Source organism: Bos grunniens, chromosome 3, assembly GCF_055505025.1.
Source record: "Bos grunniens cultivar Pamir isolate PY7600 chromosome 3, Bosgru_T2T1.0, whole genome shotgun sequence".
NCBI classification, from domain to species: Eukaryota; Metazoa; Chordata; class Mammalia; order Artiodactyla; family Bovidae; genus Bos; species Bos grunniens.
Genome location: NC_141167.1, coordinates 13,072,051 through 13,088,550, shown reverse-complemented (window position 1 = coordinate 13,088,550; position 16,500 = coordinate 13,072,051). Strand labels below are relative to the sequence as shown.

The window sequence follows — 16,500 nt, the reverse complement described above, 5'->3', positions numbered from 1 at the left end:
TTCCGCTGGGAGTTTGGTCTCCTTGTCGCAGGTGGCGATGTCCTGGAGCTGTTTCTGCCCTTTTGATAAGACTGAGGGTGCTCTGTGTGCCACTGCCTGCTTTGGGCATGGTTTGCTGTGTGCCACTTGAGTCCTGTTTTCTTGTCACTCCAACCTTTTGCTTTGATAAACAAAACTAGAGAAAATTTGGTGTCTGGCTTAAGAAAGAAAATTCAAGTTTAAGATAGACTGTGTTGGGTAGGGGGCCTACCCTGGAACACGGAGTGTGGGGTGCAGCATGGTTCTGCTGAAAGGAACTGGGGCCAAGCAGCATGAAGCTTCCAGAAGCACTTTTAGAGACGTCAGAGAAAGCTTTACTGGACGTCATTGCACAATCCTAGATGGAGAGCCTGCTTCTGCATTATTGTTAGACACTTAGCTGATGGAAACTAGTTTATGCCTTGTGGAAGTGCCTCGTGCGTGGCATACAGAGGAGGGGCTTTGGAGCTTCATTACCTAGTAGGCTGCTCCGCTATGACCGCCTCCATACCCGACCCCCAGCCCCAGCCCCAGCCCCCTCTCTCATTAGGTGAGCATCAGGGCTTCGTGAAACCCCTCCGGGACTGACCCGGAGCAGTCAGAAATGGAAGTCTCTGCTTTTAGGTCTGGCAGTACATTACCTTGATGCGTCGGATCTTCCTCATCGACTGTCCAGGTGTGGTTTACCCCTCCGAGGACTCAGAGACGGACATTGTGCTGAAAGGAGTCGTGAGTATTTTGGTCCCGGGAGGCTCTTTGTTTGCCTTCGAGGGGAGCGTGCTGTGGGGAGCTCTGGAGACCTCTGCTTTTTACTCATTCAGCAGGCAGCTTGGGGTCAGCCTGTCTGGCCAGACTGGAGGAACATGACACTGAACAGGGCGGCCTCTCTGTTCCACTTCAGCCTGTTTGAGGAGGCTGAAGGGCATATCTGGTCAACGTCATCCCACAAGAGCAGGGCCTGTTTATGTTTAGCAATAATTCATCTTCGTGGGTTTATGGATTGAGTCATTTTGGAACTCGGTCATTTCCTCACTTGTTCCTGAAGACAACCGAGAGCTTTAAATGATTCCACTTAACCTTTGCCAGTGTTTCTGGCTATACACATCCTGGACGGTTCCTCCCTCCTTCCTTAAACTATTTATCCCCTTCTCTTTGTGTCCTGGAATCGGCAGACTTTTAACCATTTCTGCAAGTCAGTAGCACAAAGCATTCTGAGTTTAAGGTGCTTGCGGGAGCCATGCCATCCGTTTGTGGTGAGCCGAATTAGAGCCAGATTAGAACGGGGTTCTGGGTTCCCGGCTGCGGTTGGCTCTCCATGGTGCTCCTTCCAGCCGACCATGTCTCATCACCTCCGGGCTCGCTTGCTTTGAGGCATTGAAATCTATTTTCAGACACGATTACAAAGAACACTCGGAGCTTCACTCTCTCCATAGTCAAGTTTGTAAGCAGGAGCTTTCCTATCAACATTTAGGTTCAAGTTGAAAAAATTAAGACTCCTGAAGACCACATTGGTGCTGTACTTGAACGAGCAAAACCAGAGTATATCAGCAAGACGTACAAGATTAATTCTTGGGAGAACGCTGAGGACTTTCTGGAGAAGCTAGCTTTCCGGACAGGGAAGTTATTAAAGGTGAGCCAAGGTTTGTGAGAATTCAGACTGGGACCTGCTTCAGGCCTGTGTGCACAATGTGTGGTGTGGACCTTTTTTTTTTTTGGTACATGTGTGTGAGCAGTGTGAAGTATGAACCTTGGCAAGGTGGTGACGGACAGCTGGGACAGCGATGTGCCACCAAAGCGGGAGGCGGCTTGGTTGTTTGAATCGGGCATCTTTCTGCAATGTTTCAGGGTGGAGAGCCCGACCTGCGGACTGTGGGGAAGATGGTCCTCAATGACTGGCAGAGGGGCCGGATTCCTTTCTTTGTCAAGCCGCCCAATGCAGAACCCCCAGCAGCCCCCGAGGTAAGACAAGGGTGGACCCACCTCTCTGGAAGTGGGGTTACTGACCCGCATGTCTTTGGACTGCAGCCATCTTCCTTTGGGGTATAACTTTGAACTGTGGTGTCTCCCCAGGTGCCACTGGCTGTGACCTTGTGGGGGGTTACCTGGAAGTAGAGGTGTGATAGGAGACTGCGTGTAAATGCCAGTCTTCAGGGCTTTGAAAGAGGAGAGCTCATTACATGCGAGTGCTCGCTTACAGCTTCAGTGTCTCGTCTTCTGCTGGAAGAACAGAGACATTTCCAAGGTTTGTTTTGTTTCACAAGCCCAGCCAGGTGCTGGGCACTGGGAGCACGGGATTAGATAGCATGGTCCTTGCCCTCAGGAAGCTCGTGATCAGGCGGGAAAGGAGAGTGGTACAGTGGATGCTCAGGGAAAGTCTTAGGTCTGGGGGCTCTGAGCTACCCTGAGAAGCTTCCCAACCGTTCTGTGTCTCTCTCCTGGCAGTGGGCTGCACAAGACTCCAACTTGGGCACTTTGCTTTTCTATTTCTAGGGTCTTCTTCAGAGCTCAGCCAAGTCTCTTGAAGAGACGGCTTTAAGTTTTGCTTCATGCCAGTCTTTGGGGTCCATATTTCTCTGATATTCTCTCACCTGGCTCCAGTCCCAGAGTTTCCATTGTCAGCTAGAAATTTCCGTTTGAATATTTTCTCCAGCATTTCAAAATCAACATACCTGAAACTGATGTTACTCAACCTTTTCTCCTCTCCCCCTAAAACCACCAGACAACCAGTACTGCAGGACAAGGCCCTGCCCTCCTGTACACGCACGCACACACATGTCCATGTCCATGTGCCAATGGAGGAGTACCTGGTGTTTTCTGATCCCAGATAGGCTTCATCTTTCTGTATCTGTTATGCAAGCTCCGGACACCAGCTGGGTAACTGCCAGAGTTAGTGCAGACCCCACAGGTTAAGGGCTGAAATCCCACAAGACTGCCCCCACTTCACGTGCCAGGATAGATGGCATTCTAAGGCTACCCACACATCTGCCCAGCTCACTATGAATTCAGGGCTTCCCATGTGTGATCATATGCCGAAAGGACTTGCAGAACTCAGGAAAGTGATTTGCTTGTGATTACTGGTTTGTTATAAAAGATATAAGACAGGAATAGCCAAATGTCAGGTGCATAGGGCACCTATGGGGTGGAGGGTGGCATGGAGTGTCCACACCCTCTCCAGGCAGGCCACACTCTCAGCACGTCAGGGTGCTCACCAGCCTGGAGGCTTCCTTACACAGGTGCGGTTGACAGGCTCATTAGCCGTCAGTGATTGAACTCAATTTCCAGCCTTGTCAGCAGTTGCTTGGGCTCTTGGTGGCCAGCTCCTAGTCTGAAGCTGGGTCCTAGCACAGTCGTCTCACTAGCATTAACTGATTTGGGGCAGAGGGACTTACTAAGAATAACAAGAGACACCAAAGGTTTTAGGAGCCTTTGTGCCAGGACCTGGGGGTCAAAGGCCAAATGCATATTTTTATTACACTATTGGAAGACACGTAGTACACAGATAAATACGTGATGTCAGGATGCACCGATTGCCGTGAGGGGAACTAGAGCAGGTTGAGGGTTTGTGGGAGACAGGAGTGCTTTGTAAGTGAGGTGGTTAGGGATGGCCTCTGGGGAAGGGGCCTTTTAGGGGAGACCTTGGTAACCTGAAGCAGGAGCTCCATGGATGTCACAGGAGAGGTTCCAGGTGTTGGGAGCGGTACCCCCTAACACCTGAGGCAAGGGGAGCCCCATGTGCCCTGGTTCTGGAGGGCGGCCACGGGGTGGGCAGCACTATGGCTGGTGGGGCCGAGGCCTCTGGCCCAAGGAGACCATCTTTGCCCCCGTGTGACCCTGTGTGGAAATGGTGGGGTTTTCTGTAACTCTTCCTCCATGTCTAGCTGTTAAGTTGAGACAGTTTTCCCCACTCTGTGATTTGCCCTTCTCTCCTTTTGGTGGTGGCAGAAACTCCCTTGAGAATCCCAAAACTAAAAATCTACCTCAACAGAAAAACATATGAAAACATATGTAGGAATTTTGTATACTGTTTCTTGAATTTCATGGATTCCTGATGTATTTAGTGCTTTGTGCAGCCACCTCGCCTTTGGAAAATTGCACGGGTTCTTCCAGCCTCAGCTCTGAGTGCCCAGTGGCACTACATGAGGCCTCACACTGCCAGCCCACGTTTCCCTCTGCCCCTTCCCCAGAACATGCCTGGCACCTGAGTGTCCACCACCTCAGGGCTGGTTCTAAACCTTCCGTTTCCTCCCGCTCTTCTCGCACAGCGCTTCTTCGGTGCCTCTCCTCCACCTCAGCACTTTCTGAACCAGCGCCTCCTTGGCCCTGTGCATTCTGCTGGGCCTCCATTCTTCCCCCGGGTGTGTGCTCCCTGGGGACGTGCTTCCTCAGCAGCCCCTGATCCTTCAGTCCTCAGGGATGGTGTAGGCAGCCTCCTGTGTCTACAGTGTCTAGTGGTTTTGGTTTTGATGGCTGAGTACTCTGAGTTGGCGCGTAGCTGTATTCCTCTCATCCTCCATGCTGGGTTCAGGGCTTAGTGCATATTGACTAAACGCTACATTAACAACATGACTGAGACGTGCATGTTTTTGACACTTTCCCTTGGTCCTGAGAAGAGGCCTGCCTTGTTTAAGAGCATGATATGTAAGTTCAGAAATTCAGCAGGGATTTCTGTGCAGTATTATAAATTGGGAGATTTTTTTTGAAAAAAAAGAGATACAAGTATATGTGTAACTGAATCACTCGGTTTTATACCTGAAACTAACCCAACACCGTTAATCAACTATACTCCAATGTAACAAAATAAAGAAATTGAGTTTTCATTTTCTGATTCCATTTCTCTTCCACCCCCACCCTTCTGTCCTGATTAGCTTCCATCCTCCTCATCTTTGGAAGTTGCCGCAGAAACAACCCAGAAAAACCCAGGAGAGAAAGTCACAGAAACAGTAGGTGAGGAGTCGGAATCCATCCTTGAGAAGGAAAAAGAGGAGCCCCGGCACTGTGGCATCGATTCAGAAATGCAGCAGATTCTGGCGCGGGTCCGGCAGAACTTTGGCAAGATCAACGTTGCGCCTCAGTTTTCTGGGGATGACCTGGTTCCTCTGGAGATGTCCGATATCGATGACGAGCTGGAGAGCCTTTCTGCGGAGAGGGAGGAGGAGGAGGAACAGGAGTACCCAGGAGACGATGAGGACGAGTCTTATGCAGAGTCCCAGGAGGAACATGCGGGACGCACCAGTAAGGCCGTTATTCAAGCCCTGGATGAAAAGATCGCCAAGTACCAGAGGTTTTTAAACAAAGCCAAAGCTAAGAAGTTTTCAGCAATCAGGTAGTGTCCTCTTGATCTCACAGATTGCTGTGTGCTTATTCATTTTCCCAGAAACTTGCCATAAGGAGTTTTTTATAGGGTAGGGGAAGCTGTTGCTATACATTTTTAAAATGTACAGCTGCCTGAACCTTGAGAAGCGTAGTGTTTGGGTCTTTTACAAATGTCCAGGGGCTGCAGAAATGGTGTTGCTTCTACCAGTGGCATTAACCACATAAAGAGGAGCAGGTTTCTTTCATCTGGGAGCTTGTCACCATCCTCACGTTTGTGTGGGCTGTGGGCAGTGGAGGGGAATGTCAGATGGTTTCATTATCTGACTCTTCCCTTTTAGGATATCCAAGGGACTGAGTGAAATGGTTTTTGCAAAATCTGAAGGACGAAAAAAAGGAAAAGCTGAAGAAGATGTAGATGATACAGGTACAGTTAAATTACTGAAATCAGGTAGATGCGATATGCATTTTCAAAACTTTGGGAAATTTAAGTTTCATCTCGGGAATTATCTCTTGTACTGTCATCCTGATATTTATCATATTTGGCAAATTACCTTGGTTCCACTTACTATTTATCACACAAATTGTCTTTATCTTCTTTTAAAAACATCTTTTATGGCTGCCCTGGGTCTTCGTTGCTGCTCTTGGGCTCTCTCTAGTTGTGGCGAGTGGTGGCTCCTCACGTCGCAATGCGCAGGTTCTCATTTTGCTGGTTTCTGTTGTTGCGGAGCTCCAGCTCAGTAGTTGTGGGGCAAGGCTTAATTGCCCCGTGGCCGGTGGGATCCTCCTAGATCAGGGATTGAACCCTTCAACCCAGTCGTGTCCAACTCTGTGAACCCATGGACTATACCGTCCATGGAATTCTCCAGGACAGAATACTGGAGAGGGTAGCCTTTCCCTTCTCCAGGTGATCTTCCCAACCCAGGGATCATACTCAGGTCTCCCGCATTGCAGGCAGATTCTTTACCAGCTGAACCACAAGGGAAGCCCAACAGTACTGGAGTGGGTAGCTTATCCCTTCTCCAGTGGATCTTCCTGACCTAGGAATCCAACGGGTCTTGTCATTGCAGGCGGATTCTTTACCAACTGAGCTCTCAGGGGAGTCCTTATCGTGTTTTTTTTTTTTTCCTTATCGTGTTTTTATTCTGCACATTTCTTGGGGTTAAATTGGTAATTCAAGAAACTTTCTCTAAAAAGAATACATTATTAAACTTGGAATGTAAGGGTGGATCCAAAGAGATTTTCTTCAGGCGGGCAGATGGTTCATATATTTATTCTTTATGCAGTCATTCTAATAACTTCTACATCGGGTATGTTTTCAAGATAAACTGGAGGCCTGGGAGCACACCCCCACCCCTGCCCCCGATCTGGCAGCCTCCTGGCCTCGTCCTGATTTTATCTGTGTTTCACACCACTCTGTGTTCACACCGGCCTTCTGCCTTCCTCCTCCAGCATATCAAGCTCATTCCCACCTTAGGATTCACGGGCACATTTTAAATTAAAAATTCCCATTTCTTTTCTGTGTGTGTTCGTGTTTCGTTTCCAGCACCTCCCAAAAAGGGAAAGAAGAGGAAGGCCCAGAGGGAAGAGGAGCAGCCAGACAAAACCCGCAGGACGCTTACGTCTAAGGAGGCATGTGTTCTGGTCCTCAGCATCACCCAGTTTAGAGTAGGGCGGGGAAGTCCATTTCTTACAACTCACTCTTGATGAAATTAATGCTCTAGAGTTGAAGTCAAGGAACCCCAGTCCTAAGTGACCTGGTTGGGGTCAGTGAAATAGGATCAAGAGTTGACCTTGACTGCATGAAGGTCAGCTGAATGTATGTCTTGTTTCAAGAATGCCAATCGCTGTCCTCAAACTCGAGGACTGCTATTGGAAAGAATGCTGGGTTTATGTGGCCTCAGGGAAATGACACATGATGAGCCGAGTTGTGTAGGCAGACAGATTGCTGCTGTCTGTGAAGCTCAGCTCTGTAACCAGGCTCTCGAGAGCTAGAGGGTCCCCTTTGGGAGGTGGCGAGCTTGTAATGAGTGTCCAGCCTTAGAGCAGAGGACCACTTGGCAGGAGTGCAGAGAAAAGATTCGGGCATTGGCTGAGGGTTGGGCCACATCACAGCCTGTCACTAGGAGTGTCACAAGCTACAGAGGAGGTACACACTTGAGTCTGAGAGGTGAAGCCTCCCTCGTCAGTTCTGCCGCCAGTACTCATGGGAGCCGCGTGGGAATGGAGCACAGAGAAACAGGGGCCTCTTTATGACTTCCAGCGTTTGTTTGATTGGTTTTTTCCCCTCTTGGTGTGTGTGCCATTTTTTACAGAGGAGGCGAGAAGCACGGCAGCAGCGATCTAGAAAAGTCGGCGTACGCTACTATGAAACACACAATGTGAAGAATAGGAACAGGAACAAAAAGAAGACCACCGACTCAGAAGGGCAGAAACACAGACACAAGAAAGCCAAACATAAGCAGTAACGTGTTAAAAGTTGTCTATTAAATTATACAAAAATATGCAACTAGAAACTGTTCGTTTTCTTCATGCCCAGTTGGCATTTCAAAGGCCATGATGCATCTGTTCTGAGATTGGACAGTTGAAACCACCCACCAGTACTAGTGAAAGTAAAGAGAACTCCTCACCCCCAAGGATTTCAGTGATGGAGTCCCCTCGAACTCCTGACAAATGAGTTAGTCCTCTGAGTTCCTAAGAGTATAACCCTGGCATGAAAGTGTCTGACAGAAACAGGGCCGAGGTCTAGAAAATACGGAGTGTGGTATTTATTTTGTACTAGCAATGAGCAGTTTAGTTTGGAATAGAACTGTTTTTGTTTTAATATTATGGATGTTGTGTCCAGAGCCTAGGCTTTAAAATACGAAGCAAAAGCCTCAGCAGCTCGCAGTGCTCCTCACTGGGTCTGTTAGGAGAACCCGTTTCCTCACGGGGTCTGTTAGGAGAACCCGTTAGGACATGGCTGCTTTACAGTCACGGAGTTGTGGGTCTGGAACATCTCCGTGACCATAGCTCTTCCCATGAAGATGACGGAGCACAGACAGGCTGTTTCAGTGGAATCTGGGGGCTGGTGCCTCAGGACGCCTGGATGAGGGCAAAAGCTGTGACTTCAGATTTGAGATGAAAGTATAAAGGGCTTGTTGGACTCAGTGGAACATAGGTCTTCTTGTTGGCGTGCCGTTCTCTGAGGGAGCCTGGAAGCCCTCGCCAGACAGGCGTCAGGTCCGAGCACCTCTTCATGGGAGCACTGAGCGCCTAGCACCTTCCAGCGAGGGGAGATGTTAGTGCCTTCTTAGTTATGCTACTTGGGAAGTTTGAATGATGGAACTTAGTCACTTTGCTAGTCTACCCTGAATCAGATTTATGTTGCTAATTTAGTCTTCTGGGTCTGTAAAACGAGAAAAGTTCTGAGCCTCCAAACTTTGAGTCTAGCTTATGAGGAAGAGTAAAATGCAGTTGTCTCCTCGCCATGGCCTGGTCACTAATAATAATGAGAACTGCATGTGAGGTGTGGGCTAGTCAGAGTTGTAGGGCTGAAGTTTGATTTTCTGCAGAGTAAGGTGAAAAGATCCAATCAGTGGGGGAGGAGCAAGGTCCACGCAGCTCACAGTGGACACCTCGACCTGTATTTCTTCCCAGCAGACACTCACTTTTTTGAAACTCGTGGGTGTGACTCCCTGCCATTGCCTCTTACCCAGCAGTACGCAGTGGCAGGGAGGAAAGGGCCCAGCGACTTGGTGAGCAGGGATAAGATGAAACGGTATCAACGGAAAACTCCAAAATGAGGTGTTAGAACTTCATTGGAGTATGGACGATGAAAAGACTTCAAATAAGGACAAGGTTAAGGGACAAGGTGAGCTGTGGACCAGAAACAGAGAAGCAGCTTCCTGTGACCGGAAATCAGTGATGGAGTGGAGAGACGACGAGAAAGCCGCCGCTCCACCTGAGACGGGTACGGCCAAGAGGGCTGAGTTCTAAGTCTCACTGTCGGAGTAGGCAGGTGCCAAGGTTGGCCACGTGCAGAGGCCACCTGGGCTGTACTGCCTTCATTGTCCAGCCTGGAGCCTGGCTGTCAGACCTGAGGTGCTGCACAACACAGGGGCAGTGGTGTGACTTCTGACAGATATGTAGGTGGTGCTAAGGGGCGGGGGTGTGGCTTCCTTCACTCAGGAAACTAGCTTTTTATTACAAAGGGCTTATGATGGGGTCGTTAGTGCTTGCCGAGACCCACGTGGAAATTATCACTTCTTTGGCGCAATAATGCCTTCCAGTTGGGCCTGAAAACCAGAAACAAACTCCATTAATATTTGAAACATGCAGCCTAACACAAACAGCTGAGAGGTGACAAAAGTCTCCTGGAAGAATGATCCAGATGCTGCCACTCCAATGATTTTTTCCCTTCATTCCCAACTCCATGTTTTCTAGATTAGCTGGTTTCTGGCTTGGCATTCAGTCTTGCTGCATTAGGAGAAATCAGAGCTGGCCTGCTTTCCATACAATAGCTGCTCAGTGTATAAGGCATTGAAAAGGAAATTGAATAAAAGTTGTTGAAATAGTGGTTTTTTCACGGCTCACATTTCAGGCATGAATACTTCTGCTAAGTTAAACATTTGGCTCTCTCATTTGGGAGCCTGGGAGCTCTGTGCTGGGACAAGAGGTTTGGGAAACAGCAAATTTTCAGCCACTGAGACAACTTGACACCCAATTAGAGAAAATTGCTACTGGTGAGTAGGGAGCTGTCCATCTTGTATGTAAAGCGTCAGACACTTGGGAGTTACTTACTCTGCTCCTGTGGCAGCCAGTAAAATAATTCACTATCATGGTGTGTGGACAGACCTTTAAGTAGGTCTGTCCTGGGGACTGCAAACAATGCTTTATTTGGAGTGCAGCTTTGAGCCAATAAAAATAACTCACTTCTAAAGAGTCCTTCGCCCCAGGGATAACAAGGTTGCTTGTAAATGTTAGAAAGATGCCAAGGTATGCTGCTTTGCTCTTGCCGCCAATACCATAGGAGGCACTGGGGAACTTGGGCTTACGATGAAAGAATATGGCAGATAAGGGAGGCAGCCTCAGAGACTGCTAAGTAAACAGATTCACATCTGGCTGCGAAAGTTTGTTTTGTTCAACTTGCCAAGGAGAAAATCTGTCATCCTCCACTAGCAATTAACACAAGCCCTTCTTTATCTCAAAGGCTTGGTCTTCTTGGCTTGTAGCACCCACAAGCCTGCCAATCATAAGAATGTAAGCTTCTGTGAAACTAGGGAGGAGAGGGAGATACATCCAGGGGCCCCTCCGAGCCAGGGCCATGGGAGACGGACACTGTACACCAATAGGCCGTATGTCTAGAGCAGTGGTTCTCAAACTTGAGCGAGGATCAGAATCGCCTGGAGACCTGGTTAGACTGGCTTGCTGGCCCTCAACCCCAAAGTTTCTGATTGGGCAGCTCTGGACCGGGCCCAGCGATTTGTATTTCTAAAAGCTGTGGTGATGAGGATGATGCTGTCTGGAGCCCAACTTCTGAGAACCTCTGGACCAGACAGACGGCCTGGAGTTTGAGAGGCCTGGCCCCCTGCCCAGCCCTTTTCACTAAGTCCCCCTCCCTCCCTTCAGCTCAGTTGGACTAAAGTATACTGTCAGCAAAAGGGCTTTGATGAAAAACACCTACAGCTGAGTTCCTCTGATCATGCACCAGAAGAAGTTTCCTCATTTGAATTGGTTCTTCCCTCTTAAAGGGCCTTCCCTTACCCCCCGCCCCCACAAATGCAGTGCCTCTTTCTAGGCAACTGCAGTAGGAAAGCACACCCCGAAAGCCCACTGGAGAGACCCGGACCCCTCTGAGGAGGCTCCGAAATGCCAGCTGCCACAGAACAGAAGTCCCACCTTTGACGCACCAACCTCTCCCAGAAGATAGGCAACTTTTACCCGAAGGGAAACAAAAATCCACTGGAGAGCCAGGCTGAGGAGTCATGGGGGTTCAGAGTTGAGAACAGAACCTGTCTCCAAAACCAGAAGGACAGAGAATCTGATCCCTCACCTCTCCCCAAAAGAGTCAGCTTCCTTGACTCCTTAGCAGTACTGAAAGTCAGTGTAGGACAAAATGCTTGGGCTGCTCTGCTTGGCTGGCAGGGCCTGGGGCTGGGGCTGGGGCTGGGGGCGCCCACCTGGGCCGGCGCAGCGATTACCTTGAGCTGCTGATTCGTCCGCTTCAGGAACTGTATCTCCTCGTTGTGCTTCTTCTCCTCCACCTGTCTCCTCTCGCTCTCCCGCTTCTCAACGGCCTCACATTTTGCCTTCTGCTCGTTCACTTGCCTCTCCAGATCTCGCTTTTCCGTTTCTAACTCTGCAATCTGCGGACAGAAACCCCAGTCATCCTGCGACGTCGCCAAGCGGATGGGGCGGTGTGAGTCCCTGGGTGGAGGGGACTTGGGACTCAGCTGCCCGACCCAAGGCATTGCCAGGGTCTGTACTGCCACCCAGTGGGAGGCCAGTGACTGGCAGGGCTTGTCCAAGGAGAGACAGTTCCGTCACCCCAGGACCGGCCATGACACTGAACTAAACAGTCCTCACTGAGGTGATGGGAGAGCACCCTCGAAGGCCACAGTTGGGTGCTGGCGTGACAGGCTGTGGCCCTGAGGTGGACAGAAGACTCGCAGAGGCTTGGAGGCTCCTGGTGAACCCACTCACTTTCCTCTCCATGTCTGACTTCCCCTGCTCGGCCTGCAGTGCCTTCCTCATGCCGAACGCCACGCTGCTCTCATACAGGGTCTGGTAGGCGGCGATGGTCATGCGGATCTCGTCCCGCACCCGCAGCAGCAGCAGCCCCCGCTCTGCACAGTTGATGGTGACCTCGCGGATCAGCTCATCTGCCAAGGTGCACACAGCGAGGTCGAGGTCAGAGAAAGCAGGCGGGAGGGAAACCGCTTTCCTACCAGGAAGGGCAGTAGGGTGTGTCCTCCTCACTTGAAGGCAGGCAGGTCTCGGGGGCCCTGTCAGGACTTCTCTGAACTCGGCACTTGGGAGTACAGGCCATCAGCAAGCCTGGCTTGGCCAGGGCAAATGGAGACAAGAGCTTGGTGTGTCTACAGCCTGGGGGCCCTTCTGGTCCACTGTTAGGCAGAAACTGGGTGCTATTCAAAGCAATCTGACTTTTTCAATATAAAGATGGTGGCTGTTTTAAAGCAGCTGGGAAATCCTCTGTGCCCCCTTGGCTGGACTGGTTTGGGGCTGGAAACATCTCCTCCATAAATGCTGACAGGGAGCACAAGCCAGAATCACCCTCAAACTGAAGGGATCCTGCCAGCCCCTGGGCAGCAGCCAGTGGGCCCACTCACGTGGGCCAGTGAGACTGGACTGAGGGCCAGTCATCTGACACCAGCATCCAAGGAGGGAGATCTCAAATCCCTGGGTCTGGGGACTTCACTGGTGGTCCAGTGGTTAAGACTCCATGCTCCCAACGCAGAGAGCCTGGGTTCGATCCTTGGTTGGGGAACTAAGATCCCACATGCCACAAGGTATGGGCTATAAAAACAAAAAGGCCCTGTGTCTGTTGAGTCACAACAAATCACCCTGAAATACTTTTCTGGACCAAGGCCTGATGTTGATGGATGGATATAAATATAAAACATGAAGTTTTTCAGATTGAAAAATTAATCTATATTTATTATAGAAACCTTTGAAAAAAACCAAATGGAAGGGGTCCCATGGAGGTGGGAAGTTCTCATCTTACTCTAAGCAGCTGCTGAGGGGTGAGGAACCAAGTCATCAGGAACACGGTGACTGACAAGGTGGGGACTGGTAGGAGAGACAGGCGGAGGGGAAGACGCAGTTAGCAGTTCCTGGGTGGGGTAGGTGGGGGGAGACAAGCGTTCCAGGATGGGATGGGCTCAGCTCAGGGGGACTCAGGGCCTGGGTTCTACTGAAGGGAAGGGGAAGGAGGCAGTAGAGGGTGGTGTAGCCTCCCTCTCTGACCACTCACCGAAACACTGCGAGTACAGCTCCCGGCGCACTGGGCAGATGCCGGTCTCCCGGGCCTGCCGCTGCTGCAGCTTCAGGTCCAGCTGCTCCTGGAGGTGCACCACGTCCATCCTGGTGCTGGGCGTGCTGGACACCTGCTGGATCCATAGCTGCGTGTCCTCCACCCACTCCCTGTGGGACGGACACAGCCAGGCTGAGCCAGCCCCATCCACCACACAAGGTCCTCAGGACCTGAGCAGAGGTGGCCCTTGGCACTCTCTGCCTGAGAGGAGGGAGGAGCAGCTCTGTCCCCGACCCACCAGAATCCCCCATCTCTCTCTTCCTTGAAGAGTGTGTGGCTGCAAAGCCACACCCACGGTGCCACCTCCATAGGGCCCCTACGTTGGGGCTGGGCAGTCTTCATTCTCCCACGATCCTCTGTGAAGTCATCACCCACATTCCAGATCACCCACTCCTAACATGCTGAGCACAGATTTATGGTGGATGTTGCTTGATCTGAATGGGAGGCCCAGCGGCAATACCCACTGACTTGGAGGGTAGGAGACACAGGAGACCATAAGCCTTGTGTCAACAGAAAGAGGTGAAGATATGTATTGGCGGCGGGGGAGTGTACCTATATGGATGCCCATAGTGAACCTTGTTTCAGAGACACAACCAGGTTCTGGAATCACAAGGGGCAGTCTGAGGGCAGAGCCACCTTGACGGAGAGGATTCCATGCGTTGTTGAGAGGGAAGCAAGTGAAAATCACCCTCAAAACTTCTATCACCTTATTACATAAAAATAGTTGAAAAGGATGTTAGTGATCAATGTGGCTGTGGAAGAAAGCATCAGGGTAAGAAGAAGGGAGCTCTCCTTTTCTAAAGGAGTCTGCAGAAGTTTCCTTGAGGAGAGGACATTTGAGCAAGATTTGACTGTGGTGTTGGAGAAGATTCTTAAGAGTCCCTTGGACTGCAGGGAAATCCAACCAGTCCATCCTAAAGGAGATGAGTCCTGGGTGTTCACTGGAAGGTCTGATGTTGAAGCTGAAACTCCAATACTTTGGCCACCTCACGAGAAGAGTTGACTCACTGGAAAAGACGCTGATGCTGGGAGGGATTGGGGGCAGGAGGAGAAGGGGACGACAGAGGATGAGATGTCTGGATGGCATCACCGACTCGATGGACATGAGTTTGGGTGGGCTCCGGGAGTTGGTGATGGACAGGGAGGTCTGGCGTGCTGCAGCTCATGGGGTTGCAAAGAGTCAGACATGACTGAGTGATTGAACTGAACTGAGTGAAGGAACAAGGGAATTGGGAGGATATCAGGGGAAGAGGATCCCTGGTGGTGAGAAGGTCCTATGGTGGCAAAGTCACTGATGTGCTTCAGATACAGCAAGCAGAGGCCCTCGTGGCATTAGCCCCGTGAACTAGGAAGAGAATAACCAGAGAGAAGATCCCGGATACCTCAGGGGCCAGGTCCTGCCACGTCTTCTGGGTTGTTGTAAGGACTTTGAATTTTAGTCTGAGCGAGATGGGATGCCATTAGAGTTTCTGTAAGAAGACTCGCACAATCTGACTTTGATTTGGGGGTTGTGTGGGGAATAGATTGTAGGAGCAGAGAGCGGAAGCAGAGTTTTCAGCTGGGAGGCCATCACAGTAGTGCGGTGACAGTCACTAGGAATAAGACAGTGGGAGCAGAGTGAAAAGCGGTGAGATTTGGAAAGTAATTTGAAGGCTGAGGCAAAAGGAGAAAGGGGTGGCAGAAGATAAGATGGTTAGATGGCATCACTGACTCAACGGACATGAATCTGAGCAAACTCTGGGAGACAGTGGAGGACAGAGGAGCCTGGTGTGCTACAGTCCATGAGGTTACAAAGAATCAGATACGACTTAGTGACTGAAAACAAGAACAATGGAGACAAGAGAATGTGAGCATTCCCAGACATGTGATGGGAGAGATCAAAGGGAATGAAAAGTGGCCTGAGACCCTAGTGGAAAGAAGACTGAGAATGAGCTGGTTAGGGGAAGAAAGACATTGTGATTTAATTTGAACATGTTGAGTTTGAGATGTTTCTTGGACATCTTCATGAAGGTAATGAGTAAGTAGTAGAATATATACCTTTGGAGTTTAGGGGAGAGGACAGGGGTGCAAAAAGACCCATGGCAACCATTAGTATACAGATATTTAAAGCCACGAAGGAGCCTGGGTGAGAGAGCACTCAGGAAATGATGGCGAATAGAGAACAGGTCTCCCTGGACCCTCCCAGGATCTAGCCATCTGCAAGTTCTAGAGAAACTCTGGGATGCTGGGAAGAAATCTCAGTCAGAAACAGAGTCAGGGTGCCTCCTCTCACATTCCCAAGTTCCAGGAAGCAAAAGCCTGGGCCTCCTCCTAGCCACTGCTTGTTTACCTTGGGGGCAGGATGGCATTCAAGATTTCTTCTGCTTGCTTTGTAGGATCTGGGACACAGGAAGTTGAGGGGAGCTTGGTCTTGGGTGGCTGTGGGACGGGACCTGAGGGTCCAGGCTGCTGGGGGCTGACTTTCAGCGGCCGAGCCTGAGAGGGAGGGACAAGTTGGGGCAGGAGGCGACTCAGACACTCAGCTCCACACTCCCTGGGCCCCTGGATTGCTCCAGGTTTCCCGCACATCCCTCCCCTATCCCCAATTCACTTTTCCCCATCTGTCCCCTCAGCAGAAGTTATGTTTCAGAACTGAAGGAGGCCATGTAGCATCTCTGGTTCCACCCAACCCAATGCTTGCATCTCCTTGAACAGATGTTTCTGGCCCAGCTGCTCAGGCCTCTACTCTAGTGATGGGGCATCACTATCAGATCTATTCTGGGACGCTGGGACCCTAAAAAGACTTGTCACATCGCCCTGTGACTTTCTTCCCCATACTAATCTGCTCTTTGGGATCACCCAGCATTTGGTCTTCTCTCTCTCTCCTCAGGTCCCAGTCCTTTACTCACAGTGACTTCAGCCTCTGCCCTTGGGGACTCCCGACCTTCAGGGCAGCCCCTGTCTTACCCCAGCGGAGCTTCGTGCTCCCCCACCCTCTGAGACTCGTCCTTACTTTGGGGCTCCGTTTCTCAGTGTTCCGGCTCACCAACACCGGGGTGTCATACTTAAGCAGAGAGTCCGCTGGGGGAATCATGGTGGCGGCGTGAGAGGCAACCCAGCAGACGCCCTCCAGTCAGGGCCTTGTTTGCCGTCGCCAT

General features: G+C 50.6%; 2 protein-coding genes across 4 annotated transcripts in view; one reads left to right on the top strand and one right to left on the bottom strand.

Annotated features, from left to right (window-relative positions):
* Positions 1–7,844, top strand: part of GNL2 (G protein nucleolar 2) — a 24,271-nt gene extending 16,427 nt beyond the window's left edge. For 2 of the 3 annotated variants that reach the window (XM_086394230.1, XM_086394229.1), the window contains 7 exons: positions 643–747; positions 1,490–1,648; positions 1,864–1,977; positions 4,884–5,341; positions 5,670–5,755; positions 6,875–6,960; positions 7,644–7,844. In XM_086394230.1, coding sequence (XP_086250356.1) covers positions 643–747; positions 1,490–1,648; positions 1,864–1,977; positions 4,884–5,341; positions 5,670–5,755; positions 6,875–6,960; positions 7,644–7,796 — 1,161 coding nt within the window. In that variant the 3' untranslated portion in view covers positions 7,797–7,844. Of the gene's footprint in view, positions 1–642; positions 748–1,489; positions 1,649–1,863; positions 1,978–2,088; positions 2,256–4,883; positions 5,342–5,669; positions 5,756–6,874; positions 6,961–7,643 lie in introns of those variants that run through there. The other variant, XM_086394231.1, reaches the window with a different exon arrangement.
* DNALI1 (dynein axonemal light intermediate chain 1) lies at positions 7,794–16,500 on the bottom strand. Its single transcript, XM_086394233.1, has 6 exons — positions 16,356–16,500; positions 15,693–15,838; positions 13,304–13,473; positions 12,013–12,191; positions 11,511–11,675; positions 7,794–9,605 (listed from the first exon to the last, which is right to left on the bottom strand). Exons 1-6 carry the CDS (start codon positions 16,434–16,436, stop codon positions 9,570–9,572), a joined length of 777 nt encoding a protein of 258 aa, XP_086250359.1. The 5' UTR covers positions 16,437–16,500; the 3' UTR covers positions 7,794–9,569.